This window comes from Choloepus didactylus, chromosome 18 (assembly GCF_015220235.1).
Source record: "Choloepus didactylus isolate mChoDid1 chromosome 18, mChoDid1.pri, whole genome shotgun sequence".
NCBI lineage: Eukaryota > Metazoa > Chordata > Mammalia > Pilosa > Megalonychidae > Choloepus > Choloepus didactylus.
This window is the reverse complement of record NC_051324.1, coordinates 23,425,808-23,451,038: the sequence shown is the minus strand read 5'-3', so window position 1 is coordinate 23,451,038 and position 25,231 is coordinate 23,425,808. Positions and strand designations below refer to the sequence as shown.

The following is a 25,231-nucleotide window of genomic DNA, read 5'->3' as shown; positions in this document are numbered from 1 at the left end:
ATCCATAGATTAAATGATAAACAAAATGTGGTATATATGTAAAATGGAAAATTACTCAGCAGTAAGAGGGAATGAGAAGTCTTGAAGCATGACTACATGATGAACCTTGAGGACATTATGTTAAATAAAATAAGTCAGACACAAAAGGACAAATATTTCGTGATCTCCCTGATAAGAGCTAATTATAATATGTAAATTCATAAATGTAAAATATAGAATATAGGTTCCTAGGATATAGAACGGGGCTAAAGAATGGGGAGGGGTCGCTTAATATGTGCAGAATGTTCAATTAGGTTGAACTTAAATGGCTGGAAATGGAAATAAGTGTTGGTATCATGTTATTGTGAGAATAATTAACAGTGCTGAATAGTCTGTGAATGTGGTGGAAAGCGGAAGTTTAGAATCATGTACATCACCAGAAGGAAAGTTGGAGGTTAAAACACAGGAATGTATAACAGTGAATCTTGTAGTGGACAGTGACTGTGATTAACTACATAAATATAAAAAGTTCTTTCATGAACTAGAGCAGGGGGGGTATATGGAAAAAAATGTACCTATTGCAAACTATGGAATACAATTAACAGTAGCATTTTAACACTCTTATATCAACAGTAACAAATATACCACACCAATACTATAGGACAATAATGGGGGGCAGGGGTTAAGGTGTATGGGGGGATTTGGGTTTTCCTTTTCATTTTTATTTCTTTTCTGGAGTAATGAAAATGTTCTAAAATTGATCATGAGGATGAATGCACAACTATGTGATGATACTGTGAGTCAGTGAGTGCATACTTCAGACGGAATGTATGGTAGAAAAAAAAAAACAGATAGCTAGGAAAAAAAATACCCAGTGCTCAGTATTGAAAGACAAAAAAAAAAAAAAAATATATATATATATATATATATGTAGGAGAAAGCTGAAGACTGCAAATTTTTAAAGCTAGTACATTTTGCTATATATCAGAAAATTGGATGAAAACTTGACTGTGTTTATCAAAACTGAACATTAAAATATTCGAAAGAAAAGTTTTTTCCATTTAATCTCTTAAACAAAAATATATTTGTGAAATGTACTGCTGTGCTGTATTAACAACTTTACGGCCACCACTTGTATCAGCCTTGAAATACTTTGTTTAAATTAGTGGACTTGGTGAAATGTTTTATTTTAAATGGTGGCTTAATATGTTCTGGATATTTATCTCCCTGTATTTTAGGTATGTGTAGGTATAAATAAAATAGCTGTGTGAGCTTCACCAATTCATGTCTGCTCACTTTCCTCATTTACAAAACAAGGGAACTAGTCCACAGAACTCTGAGGCACCCCCTTCCGCTCCTAAATTACGTATTTCTGTTCAGCATTTTCAAATCTACCTTCTCCTGAGGAATGTCTTTGGCCACCAGACCTTGCATTATTTTATACTCTGAATTTTGTATGCTTGCCTAACTTAGTATTTCCAAATTGATCTTTTATTAATGTCTAACCACTGTGTTGATTTTCACTGAAACCATATAGTTCTGTCACACACACACACGAAAAGGAATGAAGTACTTATACATGCCACAACATGTATGAACCTTGAAGACATTCTGCTAACTGAAAGAAGGCAAGCACAAAAAGACAGAGTATATGATTCCTCTTATATGAAATATCTAGAATAAGCAAATTAACAGAGACAGAAAGCAGATTAGAAGTTACCAGGGGCTGGGGAAAGGGGAGGAGGAGGTATTGCTTAATGGGTACAAGAATTTCAGTTTAGGGTGATGAAAAAGTTTTGAAAATGATGGTGGTGACAGCAGCACATTATAAATGTGGTTAATGCCACTGAATTGTACACTTAAGGACAGTTAAAATAGCTAACTTTATGTTGTATATATGGTTACCACATTAAAACTTTTGAAAAAATATTTGTCTGTTAAAGGTGTTTTTTATTGTTTTTAAAATTTTTTATTTTAAAACATTCTTAAACTTAAAAAAATTGCAAATTGAATTCAAAGAACCACCCCCCTCCTCCAACCCCTGGAATCGTTGCAGAGCAAATTGCTGATCTGATGCCCCACCATCCCTATATGTTAGTATGTATTTCCTGTAAACAAGAACACTTTCCTAAAAAAACACAATACAGGTATTAAATCAGGACATTTAATAAAATACATGACTATTATCTAATCCTCCAACTGCATTCAAGTTTCATTCAAATGCCCCAATAATGACTTTATAGTATAAATGAGCTTTATTTGTGTATTTCAAAGAATTTGTGCATTTTATCTAAGTTGTCAAATTTACTGGCATAAAATTGTTCACAATATTTCACTATTATCCTTTTAATAACTCTAAAATATGTTATTTTGGATGGCAGCTCTGATTCTTGATGTTAGTAATTTGTATCTTCTTTTTTTCCTGGTTAGTCAGGCTAGAGGTTTATCAATTTTATTCTTCTCAAAGAATAAGTTTTTGGTTTCAAGATTTTCTTTACTATTTTTCTATTTTCTATTTCTTAGACTTCTGTTTTGATGTTTTTCTTCTTTCTTCTATTACTTTGGGTTGAATTTGTTCTTCTTTTCCTAGTTTCTTAAAATGAAAGCTGAGGTCATAAAATTGACACTTTTAAAGAATGCAGAACTATTGAATGTCCCCCAAATTGGGTCTGTCTATTATTTCCTGACTAGATTTGGGTTATACATCTTTGGCAGGGAAATCATAAAATTAATGCTTTACTTTGCTCATTCTATGAGATGGTCCTGTTATTGATGGTGTTCATTTTGATCACGTGATGAAGGTAATGTCTGCCAGGCTTCTTCACGGTCAAGTTACCTTTTTACCCTTAGCAATTAATATTTTGTGAGAAGTTACATTCAATGTATATAAATATCCTATTTCTCATAAAACTTCCATTTTATTCTTTCATGTATTGTACAAACCTGTGGATTTCTATTTTACTTACGCTATAAGATGCCACTATCATTTATATTGATGTTCAAATCAATATTGACCAGTAGGAGCCTTATCAAGTTAGTTTCTGTCTTTTTGACATGCCTCAACCATTCTCTGATCAATTCTCTGCTTTTTAGCACACCGAGATATTCCAGACTCATCTTGTACTTTTCCTGTCCAAGACTCTGAATCAGCCATTTCTACAAGGAGTGATGGGCCTAAGCATGCTCACTGCGCAGAGGACAGAGCTAGAGGAATACATATATGTATATAATACATTTATATACTTACATGCAAATTAAACATTTATTGCTATAACTATATGTATTAGTTAGGGTTCTCTAGGGAAACAGAATCAATGAGAGGTATCTATAAATATAAGATCTGTAAAAGTGTCTTATGCAACTGTGGGTATGCAAGAGTCCAAATGCCGAAGGGCAGGCAGCAAATTGGCAACTCCAATGATGTTCAATGAACTCCTCAGGAATGAAGTGGCAACTTCAATGAACTCCTCAGGAAACATTTCGCTGGTTAGCCGAAGAAGTGAAGGTCCTCTATCTGTCTAGCTTAAAAGTCTTCAACTGATTGGATTAAATCCAGCTGACTGCACTCTCTCATTGTGGAAGACACGCCCTTTGTTGATGTCAGTTAGGCCAGTACAGTCTTTTTTTTTTTTTTTTTAATACAGTTTTATTGAGATATATTCACATACCACACAATCATTCATGGTATACAATCAACTATTCACAGTATGATCATACAGTTATGCATTCATCACCACAATCTATTTCTGAACATTTTCCTTACATCAGAAAGAATCAGAATAAGAATAAAAAATAAAAGTAAAAAAAGAACACCCAAACCATTCCCGCCATCCCACTCTATTTGTCATTTAGTTTTTACCCCATTTTTCTACTCATCCATCCATACACTAGATAAAGGGAGTGTGATCCACAAGGTTTTCACAATCACACTGTCACCCCTTGTAATCTACATTATTATATAATTGTCTTCAGGAGTCCAGACTACTGGGTTGGAGTTTGGTAGTTTCAGGTATTTACTTCTAGCTATTCCAATATACTAAAACCTAAGAGGTGCATAAGAATGTCACCAGAGTGACCTCTCGACTCCATTTGAAATCTCTCAGCCACTGAAACTATTTCATCTCATTTTCCATCCCCCTTTTGGTCAAGAAGATATTCTCAATCCCACGATGCTGGGTCCAGATTCATCCCCGGGAGTCATACCCTGCCTTGCCAGGGAGATTTTCACCCCTGGGAGTCGGGTCCCATGTAGGGGGGAGGGCAGTGAGTTCACCTGCTGAGGTGGCTCAGTTAGAGAGAGAGAGGGCCACATCTGAGCAGCCAAGAGGTACTCAGGGGGAGACTCTTAGGCACAAGTATATGCAAGTTTAGCCTCTCCTTTGCAGTAACGAGCTTCATAAGGGCAAGCCCCATGATAGAGGGCTCAGCACATCAAACTGCCAGTCCCAATGTTTGTGACAACATCAACACCAGTCCAGGTGAGGAAGTCCAACACTTCTGCACCTTCCCCCAGCTCCTCAGGGTGGGGGTGGGAGTGGGGGGCTGTAAATATATATTTTTTATTCTCTGCTCAAATTACTTTGGGATGTGTCACTATTTCACTCTTATCTATACTAACCTACTGTATCTCACTTCCTATTCAAAGTTCCACGTAATTGTGGTGTTTGAACAAACCAACTGTAGAGTTATACTGTTTAGAAAATATAGATCCTGCACCAAATAGACATCTCTTCCCTTGGTCTCACATGGAAGTCGAAGTTTTAAAACACAATTAGTTTCGACCTTTACCCTTTGGCCCGGTTGCCCTACTCTTAACCAGATCTGCTTCATTCATATCACTAATTGAAGTCTGGGCTCTTTCTCAGCTTTTTTTTTTTAACAGTTGCTGTATGCACTAATACTGACATTCATATCTGCCGAGCTCTAGCTCTGAGTTTCAGGTGTCTCAGAGATACGCATTGTTCCAGAGACCAATCAGGTTATACACTAAGGAATCAGCATCTTAAAGTTTAGAGATAGGCATTACAATTCAGGAATAGAGTTGACTGTTGTAAGAGCTTACAATCTAGGGACTATTACAATAATCATGTCCACGTTAGGCTATGTTCTCAGATTCAATTCTGAGTTTATACATTGTAGTTAGTCCATATTAGTGAGGCTTTATAGTGTTTGCCTTTATTTCTGGCGTACTTCACTCGAATACTGTATACAGGATCCATTCACCTCATTGTGTGTCTCACAGCTTTACTCCTCCTCGTAGTTGCTCAATATTCCATTGTATGCATATGCCACAGTTCACCATTCTGTTCCTCAGTCTATGTACCCTTAGGTCACCTCCACCCATTGCAAATCATGATTACTGTCTCCATGAACAACAGTTTTCAAATGTCCATTCATGTCTCTGCTCTCAGATCTTCAAATGACATACCCCATAATGAGGTTGCAGGACTTTATGGTCCCCACATACTTAACTTTTTGTGGAAGGCCAGTACATTCTTGACCAGACAGCTGGATACCATCCCCTGGCCAAGTTGACACATGAACCTAATCATCACAGTCTACCCCTTGTCAGCTTGGCAATTATAAACCTCACCTAAAACCATACTTTATCTCTAAGTAGAGAACAATAACAGACATATTTCGCCTAACAATACTCTGCTGTGCAGCATACAACTGGAAACACACTAAATCTCTCCAGAATAAGGTGCAAGTCCTTGGGTAACATTAGCTCTTAAAATTGATTTCCTTTAGCTTAAGTACAGCAAAATGAACAATACACCTAATGTCATATGCTAAGGGCATAAGACAGAGAAGAAAGGAAAGATATTTGCTTTACAGACAAATACAAACATACTCATAACAAACAAGGAGGAAATAGTCATGCCATCATAGTCCTTGTTTCTGTAACTGGTCACGTGGCCATAGTTCATATTTATTACAACCTTCTTCCACTACCCATTCCATATTCCCTTTACCCTCAGCAAGCATGGTTTTCTGTCTGGTGGGGTAATCCAAACGTTCATTGCTGAAGTTTCTTGGCCATTGGTAGTCCTGCCTGGATTGGGTTGTTGCAGTTTTCCATTGACTTTAATCACAGGGCATGGTAGTACTAAGAGATGCCCTAGGGGATCTCCTGTATTCCAGGAAAACTCTTCTTTATTTCCATTGTGTAGTTGCAGTGTTATTTCCCCTTGATAGTCAGGATCAATCACCCCAGCCAGTACAGTAATCCCCTTCCTTGCCTGTTGATTCAGAGGCATAAAAAACCCAAAGTGGCCAGGTGGCAGTCTTAACTTCCAGTTCAATGGGATTATTGTAGGGTTTCCTGTTGGAAGCACTCCTCCTTTTAGAACAAAGACTCATAGGCCAGGAGAGCTTAAACTTGCAGGGACAGGAAGCAAAAATTTACCTAGTGGATCACAAGGAGTGATAGTGAGTGGTGCCACTCCTGTTTCCACCCCTTGATTCCTGGACCCATGAATCCTGGCTATGGGAGAAACAGCACCATAAAGTGGATGCTGATTCAGAGCATACACAGCCTCCTGAAGAACACTGCCTCAGCCCTGCAAGGTACTGCAACCTAGTTGGCACTGTAATTGAGTCTTCAACAGGCTATTCCACCATTCTACCAACCAAGCTGCCTCTGGATGATAGGGAACATGGTAAGACCAGAGAATTCCATGAGCATGTACCCATTCCCTCACTTCATTTGCTGTGAAGTGGGTTCCTTAGTCAAAAGCAATGCTGGTGGAATACCATGATGGTGGATAAGGCATTCTGTAAGTTCACAGATGGTAGTTTGGGCAGAAGCACTGCGTGCAGGGAAGGCAAACCCATATCCAGAGTATGTGTCTGTTCCAGTAAGAACTTCCATGATGGAAGTGGTCCAATGTAATCAACCTGCCACAAAGTACAATGAGAGTCTGCATCTGGTCTTCAGAAATCTCAAGTCTGCAGCCGCAGGAAATAAGATTTTCTTTCACGGCACACATAGAAACCTTTACATTTGTCATACAGCACTGAAGTTTTAAATTTGAAGCCTTTAGCCCATGCCTTTCCCTTATAACTTTATCCAACGTATATAACAGCAGCCATCCAACATCATTATACCTCTTAATTCTGCAAAACTCTGTGAAGGTGTCAAAAACACTGTCACCCAGAGCCTTGCTTCATACAAGAGTATTATAGGAGAATCAAATGGTGTTATTTTGCATATCTCCATTGCCAACTCATGCCATGGACTGTCAGTGCCCTCTTGATTATTGGAAATAGAGTCATTAGTGCCTTTGAATCTAATCAGAGTAGAAAACAAACTGTAAAAGCCCATTTTAAGATTCTGTTTCTCAAGAACCACTCCTGGTACCAAGTTGTATTAGGTAGGGTTCTCTAGGGAAACAGAATCAATGAGAGATATCTATAAATATAAGATTTATAAAAGTGTCTCACACAACTGTCGGTACCCATGAGTCCAAATTCTGTAGGGCAGGCAGCAAACTCCAATGAAGATGTTCGATGAACTCCTCAGGAAACACTTCACTGGTCAGCCAAAAAAGAAGTCTCACTTAAGTCTTCAACTGATTGGATTAAATCCAGCTGACTGCATTCTCTCATTGTGGAAGACACGCCCTTTGTTGACATCATCAGTCACAGCTGCAGCCAACTGACTAATGATTTAATAAACTAGCCCTGTTGGTTTATTAACCAGCCACAAACATCCTTGCAGGAACAGTTAGGCCAGTGCTTGCCTGACCAGACAGCTGGGTACCATCATCTGGACAAGTTGACACATGAACCTAACCATCACACTATCAATATATTTATTGAAAACCATGGTTCACTACAACACCTCAAATTCCAATCCGACACCAACTGTTTATTCTAGCCTTCTCTCTTTCTGTATTTTTAACCCTCTTCTCTGACATGGAAAAAACCTCAACCCCATTATCCTTTAATAATATCCTTTAATAATTTAATTATCCTTTAATAATTATCCTTTAATAATATCCGTTAATAATTTAATTATCCTTTAATAATTATCCTTTAATAATATCCTTTAATAATTTTAATATCCTTTAATAATTTTCCCTTGTATGCAAATAAGCTCCTATCTAATTATGGACATTTCCTCACACTCCAACTTCTTATGATGGGATGCTTCCCCTGAGTTGTCATGGCCTCCCTTTTCCTCAGTTCTGACACCCCATCATGAGCTACCTCCATGCACAAATACCTATGTCACCCTACTAGGGCTCCAACTCTCCACATTGGACCACAGCCCCACATGGATGCCCTCAAGAGGCTCTGATTCCACACAGCAGTATATTCCTCTGTGTCAATTCCCACCTCTACTCACCTAACTCTGACACCCCACCCTGGGCTATCGTGGTTTACCACCTGGTGTGGATACCTTCTTTATTCTACTCTTACTCGACTCGACTCTAAAGTCTTTAAGACTGAACAGTTTGGGAAGGGTAGGGAGTTATCGAAGAAATTCTGAGTGAATGAAAGAAGCTACTTAGTTGTGCCTATGGTAATTTATTAAGGTCTTTACATTTTTTAAATGGTATACTGTCCATATATCAAGCTAGAACAAGCCTTTCTGATTTTTTTCATTTATTATAAAACTCAATATCTCTCAATTCATCAAAGAACACTGAACTTGGCTAAAAACCAGAAACGAGATTCACCAAATCTAAAATGTGATAGACTCTAGAAGATTCAAATGACACTTTCTATCTCAAATTCCTATAAACTATTAATAAACTTTAATTTTATATAAGCCAAATTTATTTTCCAAAAGAGTTACAGTGATTCCATTCCTTATTATCTTGTGAAGATGATTCTCAAATGTCTCTTTCCATGAATGTGGCCTGCTTCTATAAAATTAATACCACCAACTGTAAAGTGGAAATAAGATAAAATTGAGACAGAAGAACTAGAAGGTCTAATTATGAAAATGTAAACTAAAATTAAAGAAAAATTAAAATTCAGCTGCTCTTTGCACTATTTGCATTTCAAGGGCTCAATAGGTATGCAGATTTTGGTTTGTTAATTTTCTTGGAGTAGGGTAGGAAGCAAAGTAGTTATTTTACGTTACTCGTTTTTTCTTACTCCTTCGTTTTGGTTTTGTTTGAAATTTTTTTTATTGTTTATTTTTTAATTTGTTGATAGTTAAAAAAATAATCACTAAAGAGTAAAACAAAGAAACAAACAAAAAAAATAGCTATGCAGACACAGAACATTTCTATCATTACGGAAAGTTTTACTGGACAGTGCTATTCTAGAGTAAGCAGATGAAGGACAGAGAGAAGTAATGGGGAGCAAAAAGAAACCTGAAGTCAACAGAAACCAAAGTAGAAGGGAGAAGATGCCACCCTGTGCATTGCCATGTGTGCCAAGGACCAAGGATTGCTGGCAGCCAGCCCCAGAATGCCACCGTCTTCTGGGGGTAAGTATCACCTTGCTGATACCTCAGTTTTGGACTTCTCCTAGCCTCAAAACTGTGAGCCAATAAATTCCCATTGTTTAAGTCAATCCAATTATATGTTATTTGCTTTAGCAGCCATGAAACCAAAACCAAGTGATTATGAAAGTATTTATAAAAGAAGCCAAATGTATGCCTAAAACTCTAAGAAATCCTTTCAAATGTCTTACCCATTTAAAATTATCTAAAGGCAGTTAAGCTCTCCTGAAGTTACTTTATTATAAGTATAAAAAACCCCACTCCGAAGGAATTATTAACTAGAATAGAAAGCTAGATAGCCTAGAAAAATAAGGAGCAATTTTACAGAAACTGGAGAGTTTAGACAGACTTCTTTCTGAGCAATACAACTAACCAACAAATACTTATATATCCTAAAATATATCAATGATATCTAACAGAACATCTACTACAATTTTACCAACACCAAGGAGCATATGTATGCATCAGTCAACTAAATATGTAAAAGCAACCCATGGGCAGCAAGTACCTTCCCCAGCTTCTCCTCTATATTTATACCCAGGATTCTTAAGAAATTAATTAGGAACTATAGGAAAAAAGAAGAATCAGTGTAAAAGAAAACAGTTTAGGACACTTAAAGAAATAGTTCGCAAACCTCAAATTGAGGCCAAGAGATCATGAGAGAATGATACTAGAGTAGTCTCCAAATCTCAGGCAGTGTTTTGAAACTACACAATAAACATGATGACGTAGAGCTTGAAGGGAATGGTTAATGCAGGAATTCCATCAAAATAGAAAATATTTAAGATGACATTACTTTGGAAAAATAGACTACAAGATAGAAACCGTTTGGTTGTAATAAAAATTAATTTGGTACAAAAGTTGAGGCAAAACAATCAAATCTTACTTCCATAGTAATAAAGAACAATGCTTACCTAATTCAATACATGTTATTCCAAGAGACCATACATCTACTTTGCCATCATACTGTCCTTCATCCATGGCTAAAATTACTTCTGGGGCCATCCTAAAACATAAAATGTTTGCTTAAAGTTAAAAAAAACAAAAAGATATAATACTCTTCCAGAATATTATGATCATCTATGGAGAATACTAGTTTGCACTCTAGCAAATTGGTCTGAACATAAGAATTTTTATAATGGAAAATAAATGGATTACAGGTTGTGAGGTAAAGATTTAGCACTGCATATATAGCTTGAGATTATCCTCATTCTCACCATCTGTCATGGCAATACAGCAGCATCCTAAAGGAAAGACGTTTCTAAAGCAGGGTTGTATTCTGCATCTGTTCCAGGTTGCAGATTCTAATGCTATATATCCCTCAGGACTAACAGTCCTCAAACATTTTGGTCTAAAGACCCTATTACAAAAGTCTAATTTTTGCTTCAATGAATTTTATCACTCCAAAAAAAAAAAAAACACTCTTTTCCATGAGGTAACAGGCTCACTTTCATTTATTTGAGAAAATATCTGCCACAAAACCCAAGATTGAATAATCATAGTTTATTAGTTTTCTTTCAAGTAAAAATTGTGTCCCATGATAAAACCAACTAGGTGAGCTCACAACTCAATCATACAATTATCAACCTTATAGTTGTCTTAGTTATAATACAAAAAAATAATTCATGTCTTCAAGTTGAGTCTAAATTTCTTGATGGTACTTTGTCTTATACCCCATTTGTGTCTGATGATAAGTGCAGATGGACATTTATAATAAGTGCTGACTATTTCAGTAAGATTGTCAACAGGCACAACCAAAATGAGTGCGTGCGTGCATGCACACGCATGTATATAGACATATAGAGATGTACCTAGTTGTCGTGCTCCAAAAACACTATATACAAATGAACAAATACGTAAATAAAGTAAACTTTCAATTGTCAATAACAGAGTGTTTCTTAAGTGTTATTTGAGATGTTGAGGTAAGTTTAGGAAATTGCTAAGTTAAGTTAAACAAAGTGACTTTTTTTATTGCAGGACTTGCCAGGACCTTTAAAATATCTAAGTATTCACCATCAATTTCTAAAGAAGGGACCCATTAAGAAATATTATTTGCTTATAGAATTATTTTCCATGCAGGAGAGGACTCTAGACTAGGGTTCTACATAAGAAATTTTGATCATCTAGAGCAGTAGTCTTCAAATTTTTTATTAATAGTCCTCTTACTAATTTATAAAAACTATGTACGCTTTGCACATTTTTAAGTTGACACCTATATTTTATAAATTTAATAGTTTCAAAGATATAATGTACAGTATATACATATACTGTATATTGTATATATGCTTAAATACATTTTCTTCAAAACCAGGGAGCTACAGAATTAGTTCATTGAATTTATTTTAAAAACTGTTAGACAACTTAAGTAGCAAAATCTGTATTCATAGTCATATCAATCAATCAAATCAGATTCACTTTCTGTCAGAAAAAGTTTGACTTCATTTTTCAATGTAAATAAACATGTTAATATGTGTCCTTATGACAACTATCTCAGTTCTGAATTCTAAGCTAGAAAGAAAGAAAGGTCAGGGGAAGGTGATGGAGGATGAAGATTAAGGTGGGGAGGCAAGGCAGGGTGGGATAAAAGGAGAAGGGAGATAATTGGAAAGCCACAGAGTCTTGCCATGAATTTATACCCTGACCCTCCAAAATTTCTTAGATACTTATACACATTCTCAAAATATCCCCTTGTTGTGCCCCAGAGGTTTTTTGTTTTTCACATCCCAGAGCAATGCACTATTGTAATATTAATAAGGATGGGTAAGAAGTCCTTTCTTACAGAAAGTGGCAGAAGGCAGATTTTTAAAGAAAGGTGGGAAAGGAGATACAACAGACTTCAGGCAACACTTGGCATACATAGAGAAAGAGGACATATGGAAGTTAAAGACCTGGAAAATCATTCTCTTCAAACTGGCAGATACACACATACTGAATTATTTACACAAATCATACGACGTCTAGACTTTGCTCTAAAATACCTTGGAGGAGTGGGGATAGGGAGAGTAGAGACCGCACAGGGCAGGACTGGCTATGGTTTAATACTGTTGGGCTGGGTGACTGGTACATAAGGGCTTTATTATACTTCTGTCTACTCTTACGTATGTTTGAAATTCTCCATAACAAAAAATAATTAAAAAGAAACAACAATCCAATTCTGAATCAGCTACCAGTGTTCAGTTATTTTTAGCCTGCATATTGCTGATGCATGGTAACTAAAAAATCTAAAGAAAACATACAAAATTCCCACTTAGCATTCCCATCTCCTTCCCACTTGAATTTTTACTGAGCTTTTTCACTTCCACACCCCATATATGATGCAGATAGTAACAGGAAAGTGAATGGGAAGGGGAAGAAGCAAAATGAAAAAGGATATGCAAGGGCAGCATTCTAAATCTACATTAAAATCTAACTATAATCCTAACAGTTAAAATGTCCAAAATAGCATTATATTTCCCAGAAAGAGATTAGACATCCAAAAAAAAAGTACAATAACACATCACCAATGTCAATTATGAGGATCGATACCAGATAGGACAATTCTTACCAATATGGTGTTCCCACAAAAGAATTGGCAGGAGATGCCATGGAAGCAGATCCAAAGTCAGCAAGTTTCACCTGGCCTGGTTCTGTCAGAAGGATATTTCCTGCTTTGATATCTCTGGGTTTAAGCAACACAAAAAATGATTTACCTTTCTTTCATTAGATTGTGTTGAAAATGATAAAAATCAAGCAAATCCTAAGACAGGGAAGGAAAATCAAAATAATTAAGCCCAGGGATAATCTCACAATTGGTATATTGGGAATTAAGATCCTAATTAGGAAATAAAACATAAGGAATTCAAATAAATATACAGTAACAATTTTCTAAAACAGAAGAATAGCTCTAAAAACAAAAGAGAAAATTAGCATAATCAGCGTTTATGTTTATTGGTACAAACAGTGGTTTTAAAAATAAAAATCATAAGGTTTCTGAGTACTACTCTTAGTGTTAAAAAAAAAAAATCATTAAAAATTTGGAAAGAAAAGCCAAACAAAGAAAAACAACAACAAAAAACCAACCCACCACAATCCATGTAATTTCCATACTTTACTACAGTATTCCTAACTAAAAATGAATTGAAAACTGAAATCTATGGGTAATGTATCATCAATGATCCCAAATTTACTTTCAAACTTACTTTGATTAAATAGCAAACATACCATCCATCCAAAGAATATTATATAAATTTATATAATGCGAGTATATAACCAATGGCCACTATAATATACACAACCTCACAAAATTAAAAAAGAAAAACTAAACTTTCAAGAGTGCTTCTCAATTTTCAAGGTAGTATTATAACGCATATAGTACTAAATCTTTTTCCTTCTACTTGTTTAAAAAGATGGTTAAATAAGAAGATGGACAACCTTAGTTTTTAAATCCAACTCTGCCACTTGCTTATTTATCAGTCATGTGGATTTCTCTTAAATCTACTTTCTACATCTAAAAAAAATGATGATAGCCCATTATCTCACAGTGTATTACCTGGTTTATATATATAATTTTAAAATGCTACTTTCCTCTAAAAGAGTCAAAACTAATACCAATGCAAAAAATGATTTACTATCCATTATTAACTATCATTAGTAACAATTAAAGCATAAAGAATCTTACATAGCTTCTATTTGTCTATGCCATGGAATCAATGGAACAAATCTGGCAGTATCGGTTACCAGGAAAACAAAAGATCTAGGTTTAGTTCTAGCTCTTATCTATTTGGCTTTACAATCTTTGGGACACAAATTGGGGTTTCAATTTCTTCATTTGTAAAATGAAAAAGTAAGACTATATGATCCCAAATGTCCTTTCCAGTTTGCAAATTAAATAATCCCACAATTAAATTTCTACTATAAATCCATAAAGTCCATGTATTTAAGAAGGTCCAACAGCAGGTTTAGGCAAAGATGAAAATGATCCTCAAATCAGAGATCAGATATACAAACATGATCTTTTTAGAATATGGACATTCTAAATATATGAATTTACAAGACTCTAAAATGCTTCTATTTGGTTGTAGTCCACAAAAATTTCACGATTAATAAATTTCAAGGTTCATAAATGCAGAAGCCATTTGCTTGTAATACATGATAATTTTCAAAACAACTTACCTATGGATCATGGTATGAGAATGTAAGTAGGCTAATCCCAGAAGAGCACCATGTGTAATCGCTGCTATTTCCACTTCTTGTAATGGCTTCTTGTGAACTTAAAGAATTTATTTGAAATTATTATATAGAACATTTTTATTTGAAAAATAAATATACATACCTAATATACAGGATAATTTTAGGAGACTAAACATTTAGCAAGAAGGGATTTGTTTTCCAAGACAATAAAACACGACTACAGAATTTTATAACTAGTATATGGTCGTGCCCAGTTGTTCAAGTGTAGCCTACAGTCAATTTGCCTCTAACAATAAACTGGTGATTAAAAAAACAAGAGCTATTGAAGAGAGGTTCTCCCTTTATTCCTACATGTCTTTGATCTTAACAAAAAGAGCAAATCAAGCTACTGAAGTGACAAAGAAACCAGGAAAATGCTTATAAAGTCACAATGAGAAAATTCATCTATTTTGTACTACCATATAAAGTTTAATGAAGATAAGCATATATCATACTGAGAATCTGAAAATAGCTAAAAGGTTTTATTCTTTCTGGACGGTTTTGATTATTTAATGGTATAGGCATACACTGTTTTATTGCACTTCTTTTAATTGAGCTTCACAGATAATTGTGCTTTTAACAAATTAAAGGTTTGTGGCAACCCTGCACTGAGCAAGTCTATCAGTGCCATTTTTCCAACAGCATGTGCTCACTTTATGTTTCTGTGCCATAATTAATTAAGGTATGTACATTGTTTTTTTGAGACATAATGCTATTGCACACTTAATAGACTACAGTATAGTATATACATAACTTTTATGTGCACTGGGAAAACAAAAAATTCATGTGACTCGCTTCACTGTGATATTTACTTTATTGTGATTGTCTGGAACAGAATTCATAATATCTCCAAGGTATGCCTATAATATAATTTAAGAAATCTCTAATTGCATTATCATTTAATACTTTAAAAAATATATTCATGTGAAACATACCTTCTAGTAAATCTGAAGCCGATCCTAAACAATATTCCATTACAAGCTATGTAGGAAGAAAAATTATAAAAGCATTAAAACATATCATTATAAAGACTGCATTTGAGATAAAATGCATTTGTCCAGACGATCAAAAAAACAGCTTGATCACCTTAAAAAATAAATATTTATGTATTCACCAATTTGTTAAATACACAAAGTTAAGCCAATGATACAGTAATCTTAATAATGCCAAAATATAATCACTTCTTCAAGATATGTATTTCATATATAATTACTAATTAAAATTAGAAAAGAATGTACATATTCTGTTACTGTTAACTTACAGTAACAACACTGTTGAGTTCTGCATTCTCTGGAACTACATGTACAAAGAAAACTGCATTCTCTGGAACGATATGTACAAAGCGTAGGTTACAACTGAAACGTTTCTTTTAAAGGATACACAGAGCATCTCTTAATTGCCAGGTATTTAATATATATGAATGAAATTAATCATCACAACAAGTTTGTAAGTCCTATTATCCCAGTTTTACAGATGGGAAACAGAGAGGTAATCTGCCTAACACCCTTGCTTCTTATTTAACCATAGCCCCATGTTTAAGAGTTTGTTCCAAAATTAAACTGGATAAAAATGCACTGAACAATACAAACCTAAATCTGAGTTTGGTATACTAAAATGATAATTAGCTGCAGTTTATTAATTATTCAAAAAGGGGAGGATAGAGACCAATGGAATAGGACTGACTGTCCAAAAATGAGCCCACACATCTTTGCTCAACTGATTTTTGACAAAGAAGTCAAGTACATTAAATAGGGCAGAATGGTCTCTTCAACAAATAGGACAGCCAGTTTTCCTGGCTGTCCACATTAAAAAAACATAAATTGGAACTCTACCTCATACCATATACAACAATGAACTCTAAAAGGATCAAGGCCCAAAACATAACCGCTAAAACCGTACACTATTACAAGAAAACATAGGGGAAAACCTTGATAACTTTGAATTTGGCAGTAATTTCTAAGATATGACACCAAAACTATGAAAATCAACTTCATCAAAATTAAAAACTTTTTGTGTATAAAGGACAATAACAAGAAAGCAAAAAGACAAATTACAGAAGGGGAGGAAATAATAGCTGACCATATATTTGATAAGGGTTTAATATACAGAATAAAGAACTTCTGCAACTTGACAACAAAAAGACAAAAACAAAACAAAACAAAACAAAAAAAGACAACCCAATAAATGCATAAAGGACTTGAAGAGCCACTTCTCCAAAGAAGATATATAAATGACCAATAAACACATGAAAAAATATGTTCAACATCATTGGTCATCAGGGAAATGCCAATCAAAACCACAATAAGATACTACTTCACACCCATTAGGATGGCTATTATTTTAAAAACTGAAAAAACAAGTGTTGGTAAGAACACATGGAAGTTGGAACCCTTGTACATTGTTGGTGAGAGTATAAAATGGTGCAGCCACTATGGAACTCAGTTTGGTGGTTCCTCAGAAAGTTTAACAAAGAATTACCATATGACCTGGCCATCCCCCTTCTGGTATACACCCAAAAGAACTGAAAGCAAGGACTGTAACAGATCTTTCTACACCAATGTTCATAGCAGCATTATTCACAATAGCCAAAAGGCAGAACCAACCCAATGTACATCAGCAAATGAGTGGAAATGTGGTATACACATATAGTGGAGTATTATTTCCCCTTAAAAAGGAATGAAGTTCTGTTATGGTTGGTCCTTGAAAACATCATGTTCAGTGAAATAAACCAGACACAAAAAGACAGATATTATATGATCTCACTTATATGAAACATCTAGAACAAGAAAATTCATAGAGACAGAAACTAGAATACAGATTACTAGGAATAGGGGTGAGATGAAAAGGGGACTTACTGCTTAATGGGTACAAGGTTTCTTTTCATTTTTGTTTTACAGCGCAAATATCATTTATTGATATCTTTATAAAATGACATAAAACCATGAAAATGTAATATAAAGCATGTATCACCTACATATCTTTATTGAAATTGAAAATCCACAATAAGTATCCAGATAACATCAGACTAGATGGATTAGACCATACTATTCACCAAGACATTAAAATGGTACAGAAAATAATTTGGTAAATTATGTTTCCTTTTTTAAAAATTTCTATTTATGTACAATGATCTAAACAGAGTTTAAGCTCCAAAGTTTTCTCCATGCATACAAAATCTTTATTTTAGGTCAAAACTATACACTTCAATTTTAATCCTGTAGGTTAGTCAAGCTTAAAATGGAATTTTATTCAAAATATACAAATGACTGAAGTAAAATGTTTCTTATAATTTCGTTACCCAAGTTATAAACTTTAAAAACATAAAATACTTGGTTTTTACAAAACCCACACTTTTTGGGAACGGCAAATTAATCATACTTTTTCTCTTGGCAAGAAGTAGCTTTTTCAGGAAGAAACTAACCACCATTTAATGGAAGGGCTGTGCACTAGTTAATCTGAACTCGACCAATGCCCCATAAAATAGTTGATCAACATATGTGGAAAAATTTTCAAAAATGTCTTAATCATGATTAGTCAGTTTAGTACAATGATCAAGTGCTGGGTCTTTGGAGTGTGGAAACCTCCAATTCTGGAAGATCAGTTTAGCGCAGTTGATTACTATTTGCAAGACAATGAGCAAGTCTGTAAAATGTGGCTAACAATTACCTGCCACAGGGTTATTTTGAGGACTAAATAAGATCATGTAGATAAAGCACTGAGCAGCTAATGGCTCAATAACTATTATCATTCAAACTGTACTTACACAGCTCTTTTCAAGCACAATATATAAAGCATTTCCATTCTATGCTGGTCTGGGTAATCTGGAAACCGATCATTGTCTATTCATCATTGTGTGAAGTTAGGACAATGATGCTGTATGTCTTGGATATTACAGGTAGTTCCAGTTTCAAATATTTAACCTATTTTCACACCTCCAAGCCAAATATTTTACTTCAAATAGGAAAACCAGAAATGTACACTTCAAGGTATAATACAGGTAATAAGGACCAGACTTAACCTTCCACCATAAACAGTATTTCGGCTGACGAAAAAGTTTGGGTAATGGTGTTGGTGATGGTAGCTCAATATTGTGAATGTAATTAATATCACTGAATTGTATACTTGAAAGTAGTTAAAAGTGGAAATCTGTGGTTGTATATATCTTACTAAAATAAAAAATATTTTTAAAAAGCAGGGGGTTCATTTCTGTATAAAAGAAATTTAGCACTTCTCTTAAAAGTTGTAACTATTATACCTATACAACTGTAGGATAACTGACTCATCACCTCAATGATAACAATGAGGCAAATTAATCACTATTTCTTGTAATAATGTGTTTCAATTCTCTATCTTTAATATTCAGCCAAGGAATCACAATCAGTTCAAATATCACCAGGATTCATCAAACTTCACCAAGATCACTGTGGTTAAATAAATAACAATACATTTATGTAAAAAAGACAAGCTAACTTTCATCCTAAGTGAACACTGTTGTCACAATGTGTGATAAACCATGTGGTAAATGATACTACTGAAAAGGTCAGAAGACATTTTACCATTCACATAAAGGTTAACAGAATTCAAGAAAATCTCTGCAGCAGGACTGCGAAAGTTTTATTATCTCTTATTTTCAAGTTCTAGGAGAGGCTGCTCTTCCTCTCTCAGCATGACCTAACATTTCATGTGCCTTTGCACGCCTTTACACAAACGGTTGAGACATTATGAATTAATTCATTCTAAACCAAAACCAACTAAAAGCAAAGAAAGACGATGCCTACCCAAGCTGTGTGCTCACGTAAATAGCAGCCCTTGTATTCTATACTGTTGGGATGTTTTATTCTTTGTAGAAATTTGACTTCCTTAATAATATCCTGCCATTTCTGTGGAGGGAAAAAAGAATGAGGAGAAAAATTATGAACAGTTGCTTTTCTTTAGAAAGTTATATAAGAAAAAAGTAATTAGTTGATTAAGAAGGGTTAACAAGAAAACACTTTGTTTTATTTGTCATTTTTAGATACAATGTCAAAATAAATCTACAAGAAATTACATTCATAAAGTTTACACTACAATTACATAATTTACTGAATTATTTAATTCAAACTTGGATAAGCTGTCATTTGATAAAATGCATCATCAGTAAGTCTCACAAAATTTTTTTCACTCTTCACAGCTATACATCAAGGATGCTGATAAAAACTATATACCATATTTAGCTTCTTTAGAAGTCCAATCGTTTTAAAAAACTAGCAGCTTTACAAGGTATCATTTATACAAGTTATAAAATTTACCTATTGTAAGTGGTTTTGGTTTATTTCCTCTAACAAATGTCAAGTATTTTTTCCTTAATCTGAACAAAATAATTCCTATGAGATTTAAGTTACTAAATGCGGACTTTCTGAAGTACTAGTGAACAATTAATTACTATATAACAAAGTTCACAGGAAAAACAAGCAGTATGAAAACCCATTCCTACATTTTTTATTAAGAACATCCCTCAATGACACCTATGAGGAGATAAAGATAAACCTTTGATCATAAGCTACCTCATGGCAACCTTAGAAACTCAGGTAATTGTTCCTAAACACAGATGCTCTTAAAAATCAACCAGAGAACTCTAAAAATACACATCTTTCGGTCTATACCCAGAGATTCTAAGAGTTTAGGAGGTTTGGAAGGAGGACTAGGAATCTGTTTTGTGCTTCTGATTTTTCCAGTTTTACCACTGACTTATACCACACTCGTAAGGGCAGGAGAACTATGCTAGTTCTAGTATGATTACAGAAAACTTTAAAGGAACTTTTTGTACTAAAATTTAAGTAATTAAGTATCCATGATATTTCACAAGCTCTCAACAAAACACAGTAAAACATGTTCACAGGGTTTTATATAAAATGTGTAAGAAATTTATTAAGATGTTAAATTCTGAAATTTTGTTTCATGGGCTTTAAATTTCAAATTTGAATTTTCTGAAATGTAAACTTTCAAAAAAAATTGTATTACTCAATATAAATAGTCTTTCATGAAGTATAACAACATTAGATGCAAAAAGACGACGCCTTAAATGAAACTCTTTGTTCCAGGAATGACGATCAACTAGACATCAACACAGTTTAATAGTCTGCATATAAAAGCTAGTCTTAAAGTTGTGCTATAGAATGGCAAATACAATTAAGAGTGAACTGGTAAGAAATGTTAGGAGGTTTTTGGAATCAAAATGATGAACTGCTCTCCTTAAACTGTTTTAAAAGTACACTCACTACAGTGTCAATAATTTCAGTTTTGGTTTTTCAGACTGTTACACATTGCCTGTTTTCTCAGACTAGATATACACTGTCTATTGAAAGTTTGTTTAAAACAGTCCTTAAACACTTTGTATACCCTTAAAAAAAAAAGATATAATTTACTGTCAAGTGCATGCTATTCTACTTTTTCCTTAGAAACTGATAATCCCTCCATAATAAAATAGAGGAATACATATTAAATCAGAGTTTAAAAAATTAAAAGCAGGAGGCACAGAGTGAAGGGCTTTGAGGATATCAGTAATGTTCTGCTTATGGCTCTACACACTAGTTAAAAGGGTACATTCACTTTGTGAAAGAAAATTTATTGAGCTATGTACTGAATATATAAGTACTTTTCTTTACACACACTTTTGAAAAAAATCCCGGCTCTCCGTTCCCCATTAAAAATAGTACCTCTTCATTGAGGGCAAGATGGTGCCACAGAGAGGAGTGGAATTTAGTTAGTCTCCTGCAGCAACTAATAAACAACCAGGAAAAACAAGTAAATAACCTGGAACAACTGCTGGGGGACAACCATGATTGTTCACAGATCTTACACCAACCTGGATTAGGTGGAATGGCTGAGATCGCAGCATAAAATCTGTAAGTAAAAACTGCAGAACTGCACCAGAAGCCCCCTCCCTCCACAGCAGGCTGAGCTACAAGACCTCAGGGTAGGAAAAAGCAGCAGTCCTGAAGCAAGCGAATTTAGCTCAGCCCAGCTCCAACTGGGGTTTTAATTAACAAGTGTTGACTGCTCAATACAAGCTACAAACATAGACAAACCCATAAGAAGCTGACAGAGGCTTTTAGTGACGACTGAGCTTAAAGAGACAGAAAGTTCTTGTGCCCCAGGAAAGGGAGCCCAGAAGATCAGGTGCTCTCTCTGACAGATGGGTAAAACTAGGGGGCCATGAATTGGCTCTGAAAGAGGGGCTTTCTTTCCCTTTTTCTCTCTCTCAACCTGAGTGGCTAGGTGGAGAGAGCCTCAGCCATTTTCAGATCCCAGCCCTCCGGCACAGATAGGGGTGGAGATAACAGAGTCAGAGAGATAAAGGAACAATTCAAATGCAGAAGATAACTCTCTAGAGGTATATCTTCCCTAAGAGGAAGGAGGTGGGGCCTAGCTCTAGTGCAGGCCTTCCCTTCAGAACTCAGCACCCAGAGTCTGGGGGGAAACAGCCAAAAAAGAAACTAAAGGAGCCACACTTCCTTACCCTAGTCAGGAGCAAGAGGCTGACAGGCACCACTTGCTGGGCAGGTTGGAAAAAGCACAGCGGCCAGAGGCCTCATAGGAAAGTCTGCCATTCTTCTAAGATAAACCCTCAGGGAGATTCAAAGCTGAACATAACCCCATTCTGGGATCTGAAAACTCGTTCTGGTCTGGAAAAATCTGATTGGAGTAAGAAAGGAAACCAGATGACTAGACAATAGAAAACTACAAATTATGCTAGGAAAAACGAAGATATGGCCCAAAGGAAAAAACTTATACCTCAATTAAGATAGAGTTGAGATATTATTTCACTCTAATGAAACAATCAAAGATTTTCAAAGAATTATGCTAAATCAAATCAAAAACCAAACAACGAGTTCAGGGAAGATGTGGCAAAAGAGATGAAAGACATAAAGAAAACACTGAGCAAATATAAGGTAGAAACTGAAAGTGTGAAAAAATAACTGGTAGAATCTATGGAAATGAAAGGCACAGCACAAGAAATGAAAAAGACAATGGAGACATACAACAGCAGATCACAAGAGGCAGAAGAAAACACTCAGGAACTGGAGAACAAAACACCTGAAATCCTACACACAAAAGAACAGACAGGGAAAAGAATGGAAAAATATGATCAACACCTCAGGGAACTGAATGACACCAGGAAGTGCATGAATGTACGTGTCATGGGTGTCCCAGAAGGAGAAGAGAAGGGAAAAGGGCAGAAGCAATAATAGAGGAAATAATCAATGAACATTTCCCATCTCTTATAAACACATAAAATTACAGATTGAAGAAGTGCAGTGTACCCCAAACAGAATAGATCTGAATAGACCTATGCCAAGACACTTAATAATCAGATTAACAAACTTCAAAGCCAAAGTGAGAATCCTGAAAGCAGCAAGAGAAAAGCAATCCATCACATACAAAGGAAGCTTGATAAGACTATGTGCGGATTTCTCAGTAGAAACCAGGGAGGCAAGAAGGAAGTGGTATGATATATTTATATTTAAGATACTGAAAGAGAAAAACCACCAACCAAGACTCTTATATCTGATAAAACTGTCCTTCAAACATGAGGAAGAGTTTAAAATATTCTCTGACAAACAACTAGAGAGTTTGTAAACAAGATATCTGCTCTACAGGAAATACTAAAGGAAGCACTATAGACAGATAGGAAAAGACAGGAGTGAGAGGTTTGGTAGTACAACAATGTAAAAACACTGAACAAAGATGACTGTGAGTATGGTTGAAAGAAGAATGTTAGGAGTATCTGGGACATGAGAAGGAAAAAGGAAGATAAAGAATGGGACTCCATAACTCAGTGAAACCTAGAGTGCTCAACAATTGTGATAAAATTTACAAAATATGTTTTTACATGAGGGAGAACAAATGAATGTCAACCTTGTAATACAGTGGTATCAGGGAAAAAATTCAATCAATGCAGACTAGAAACTATAATTAACAGAAACATTATATTATATCATGCTTCCTTTAATGTAACAAAGTCAATATACCAAAACTAAATGCCTATAACAGGGGAACATAAGGGAGGGGTATGAAACTCTTGGCATTGGTGATGCTGTCTGACTCCTATTCTACTTTAATTATATCTTTCCTTTTGCTTCTTTTTAGCTGTCTTTTTTTTCCTTTCTTTTTCTTTTTCTTTGACTCTTCCTCCTTCTTTGTGGAAGAAATGCAGATGTCTTTATATAGATAATGGTAATGGTGGTGAATGCATAAATACATGATTACACAAACTATCAATTGTTTACTTAGGACAGAATGTATGGTGGGTGAACAAAACTGTATTTAAAAAAAAAAAAAACGGGTTGAAAAAGAAACCTTGAAGGCACTAGAATGAGTGAAATAAGTCACATAAGGACAAATATCATATGGTCTCACTGATAGGAACTAATTATAATATGTAAACTCATAGACATGAAATATAAGTTACCAGGTTACAGAATGAGGCTAACGGTAACAAATGTACTCTACCAATACTAAGAGTCAATAATGGAAAGGGGGTGGTTAGGGGTATGGGAGGATTCAAGTCTTTTTTTTTTTTTGTCTTTATTTCTTTTCTGGAGTAATGAAAATGTTCTAAAAATTAAAAAAAAAGTTATTGTGGTGATAGATGTCAGCTGTGTAAGAAAGGAATAAGTTTCGTTTTCACATAGAGACAGCATGGAATAAGGGAAATGGAGGCAAAACCAGTTTAAACAAGCCCCAGACAAAGAGAAGAGAGAATCTGCCTGATGTAAAGAGACATGAGGTAGTATCAGAGGCGGGAACTCACAGCAAAAAAATAAAAATTTGGGGGGGGATTGGCTAATCAGTTCAAAATCTCAATAATGAGCTAGTTGGCTCTCTGGGATTGGCTGTACAAATTAAAATCTCAAAAGATGAATTAGTTAGTGTTCTCGGATAGGCTGTAACCTCTGTAGTACCCAGTCAATGGGGAAACAGGGGAGGGACTTGCGAATTAGGAGTAGGAGATTTAAACATCGCCATTCTCTTCCTCTGGCGCGCCAGCCTTCCATGTGTTTGGCTGGACGCCCTATCTTGCAAGATTGTAAATAAATTCTTTTCTCCTCCAGAACCGAGAGAGCGTTTATTCTCTTACAGGTACCACTTTATTTCCGACAAGCTGTATGATGGTACAGTGGATGCTTGTATGGTATGTGAACAATCTCAACAGAATTTTTAAAAAATAGTATGCCTTTCCTTAACAGACCAATAAGAATACATATAATTAACCTACCTCAGTAGACTGCTTTCCACTATAAGACATTTTCTTGATGGCCACCACTTCATTGGTACGCACATCTCGGGCCTAAAAAAAAAAAAATAAAGAATGGATCACAGTGATAATTAACATTAAAACTGGGCAGTCATTTCTCTGGGAATAAAACCATCCATAAACTATCATGTCAAAATAGACATCAAAATTACTTTTATTGAACTTTAAAAAAAAATTACAGTATGTAAGAAACTTATAAAATTATCCAAACGCAAGTACTTTGGAAAGAAAAATAAAACAGGTTTACCTTTCATAATCTAATTAATGAGAAAAAACAAGAAATT

At 35.0% G+C, this 25,231-nt stretch overlaps 1 protein-coding gene across 5 annotated transcripts in view; it reads right to left on the bottom strand.

Moving 5' to 3' along the window:
* TAOK1 (TAO kinase 1) overlaps positions 1–25,231 on the bottom strand; it is a 204,000-nt gene that overhangs the window by 49,835 nt on the left and 128,934 nt on the right. For all 5 annotated transcript variants that reach the window (XR_005212736.1, XM_037809469.1, XM_037809470.1 and 2 more), the window contains exons 3-8: positions 24,909–24,980; positions 19,429–19,530; positions 15,586–15,631; positions 14,594–14,690; positions 12,987–13,100; positions 10,357–10,448 (exon numbers count right to left, since the gene is read on the bottom strand). Coding sequence is in view for 4 of the 5 variants with exons in the window: in XM_037809469.1 (XP_037665397.1) it covers positions 10,357–10,448; positions 12,987–13,100; positions 14,594–14,690; positions 15,586–15,631; positions 19,429–19,530; positions 24,909–24,980 (523 nt within the window). In the remaining variant the exon portion in view is untranslated. The remainder of the gene's footprint in view (positions 1–10,356; positions 10,449–12,986; positions 13,101–14,593; positions 14,691–15,585; positions 15,632–19,428; positions 19,531–24,908; positions 24,981–25,231) is intronic.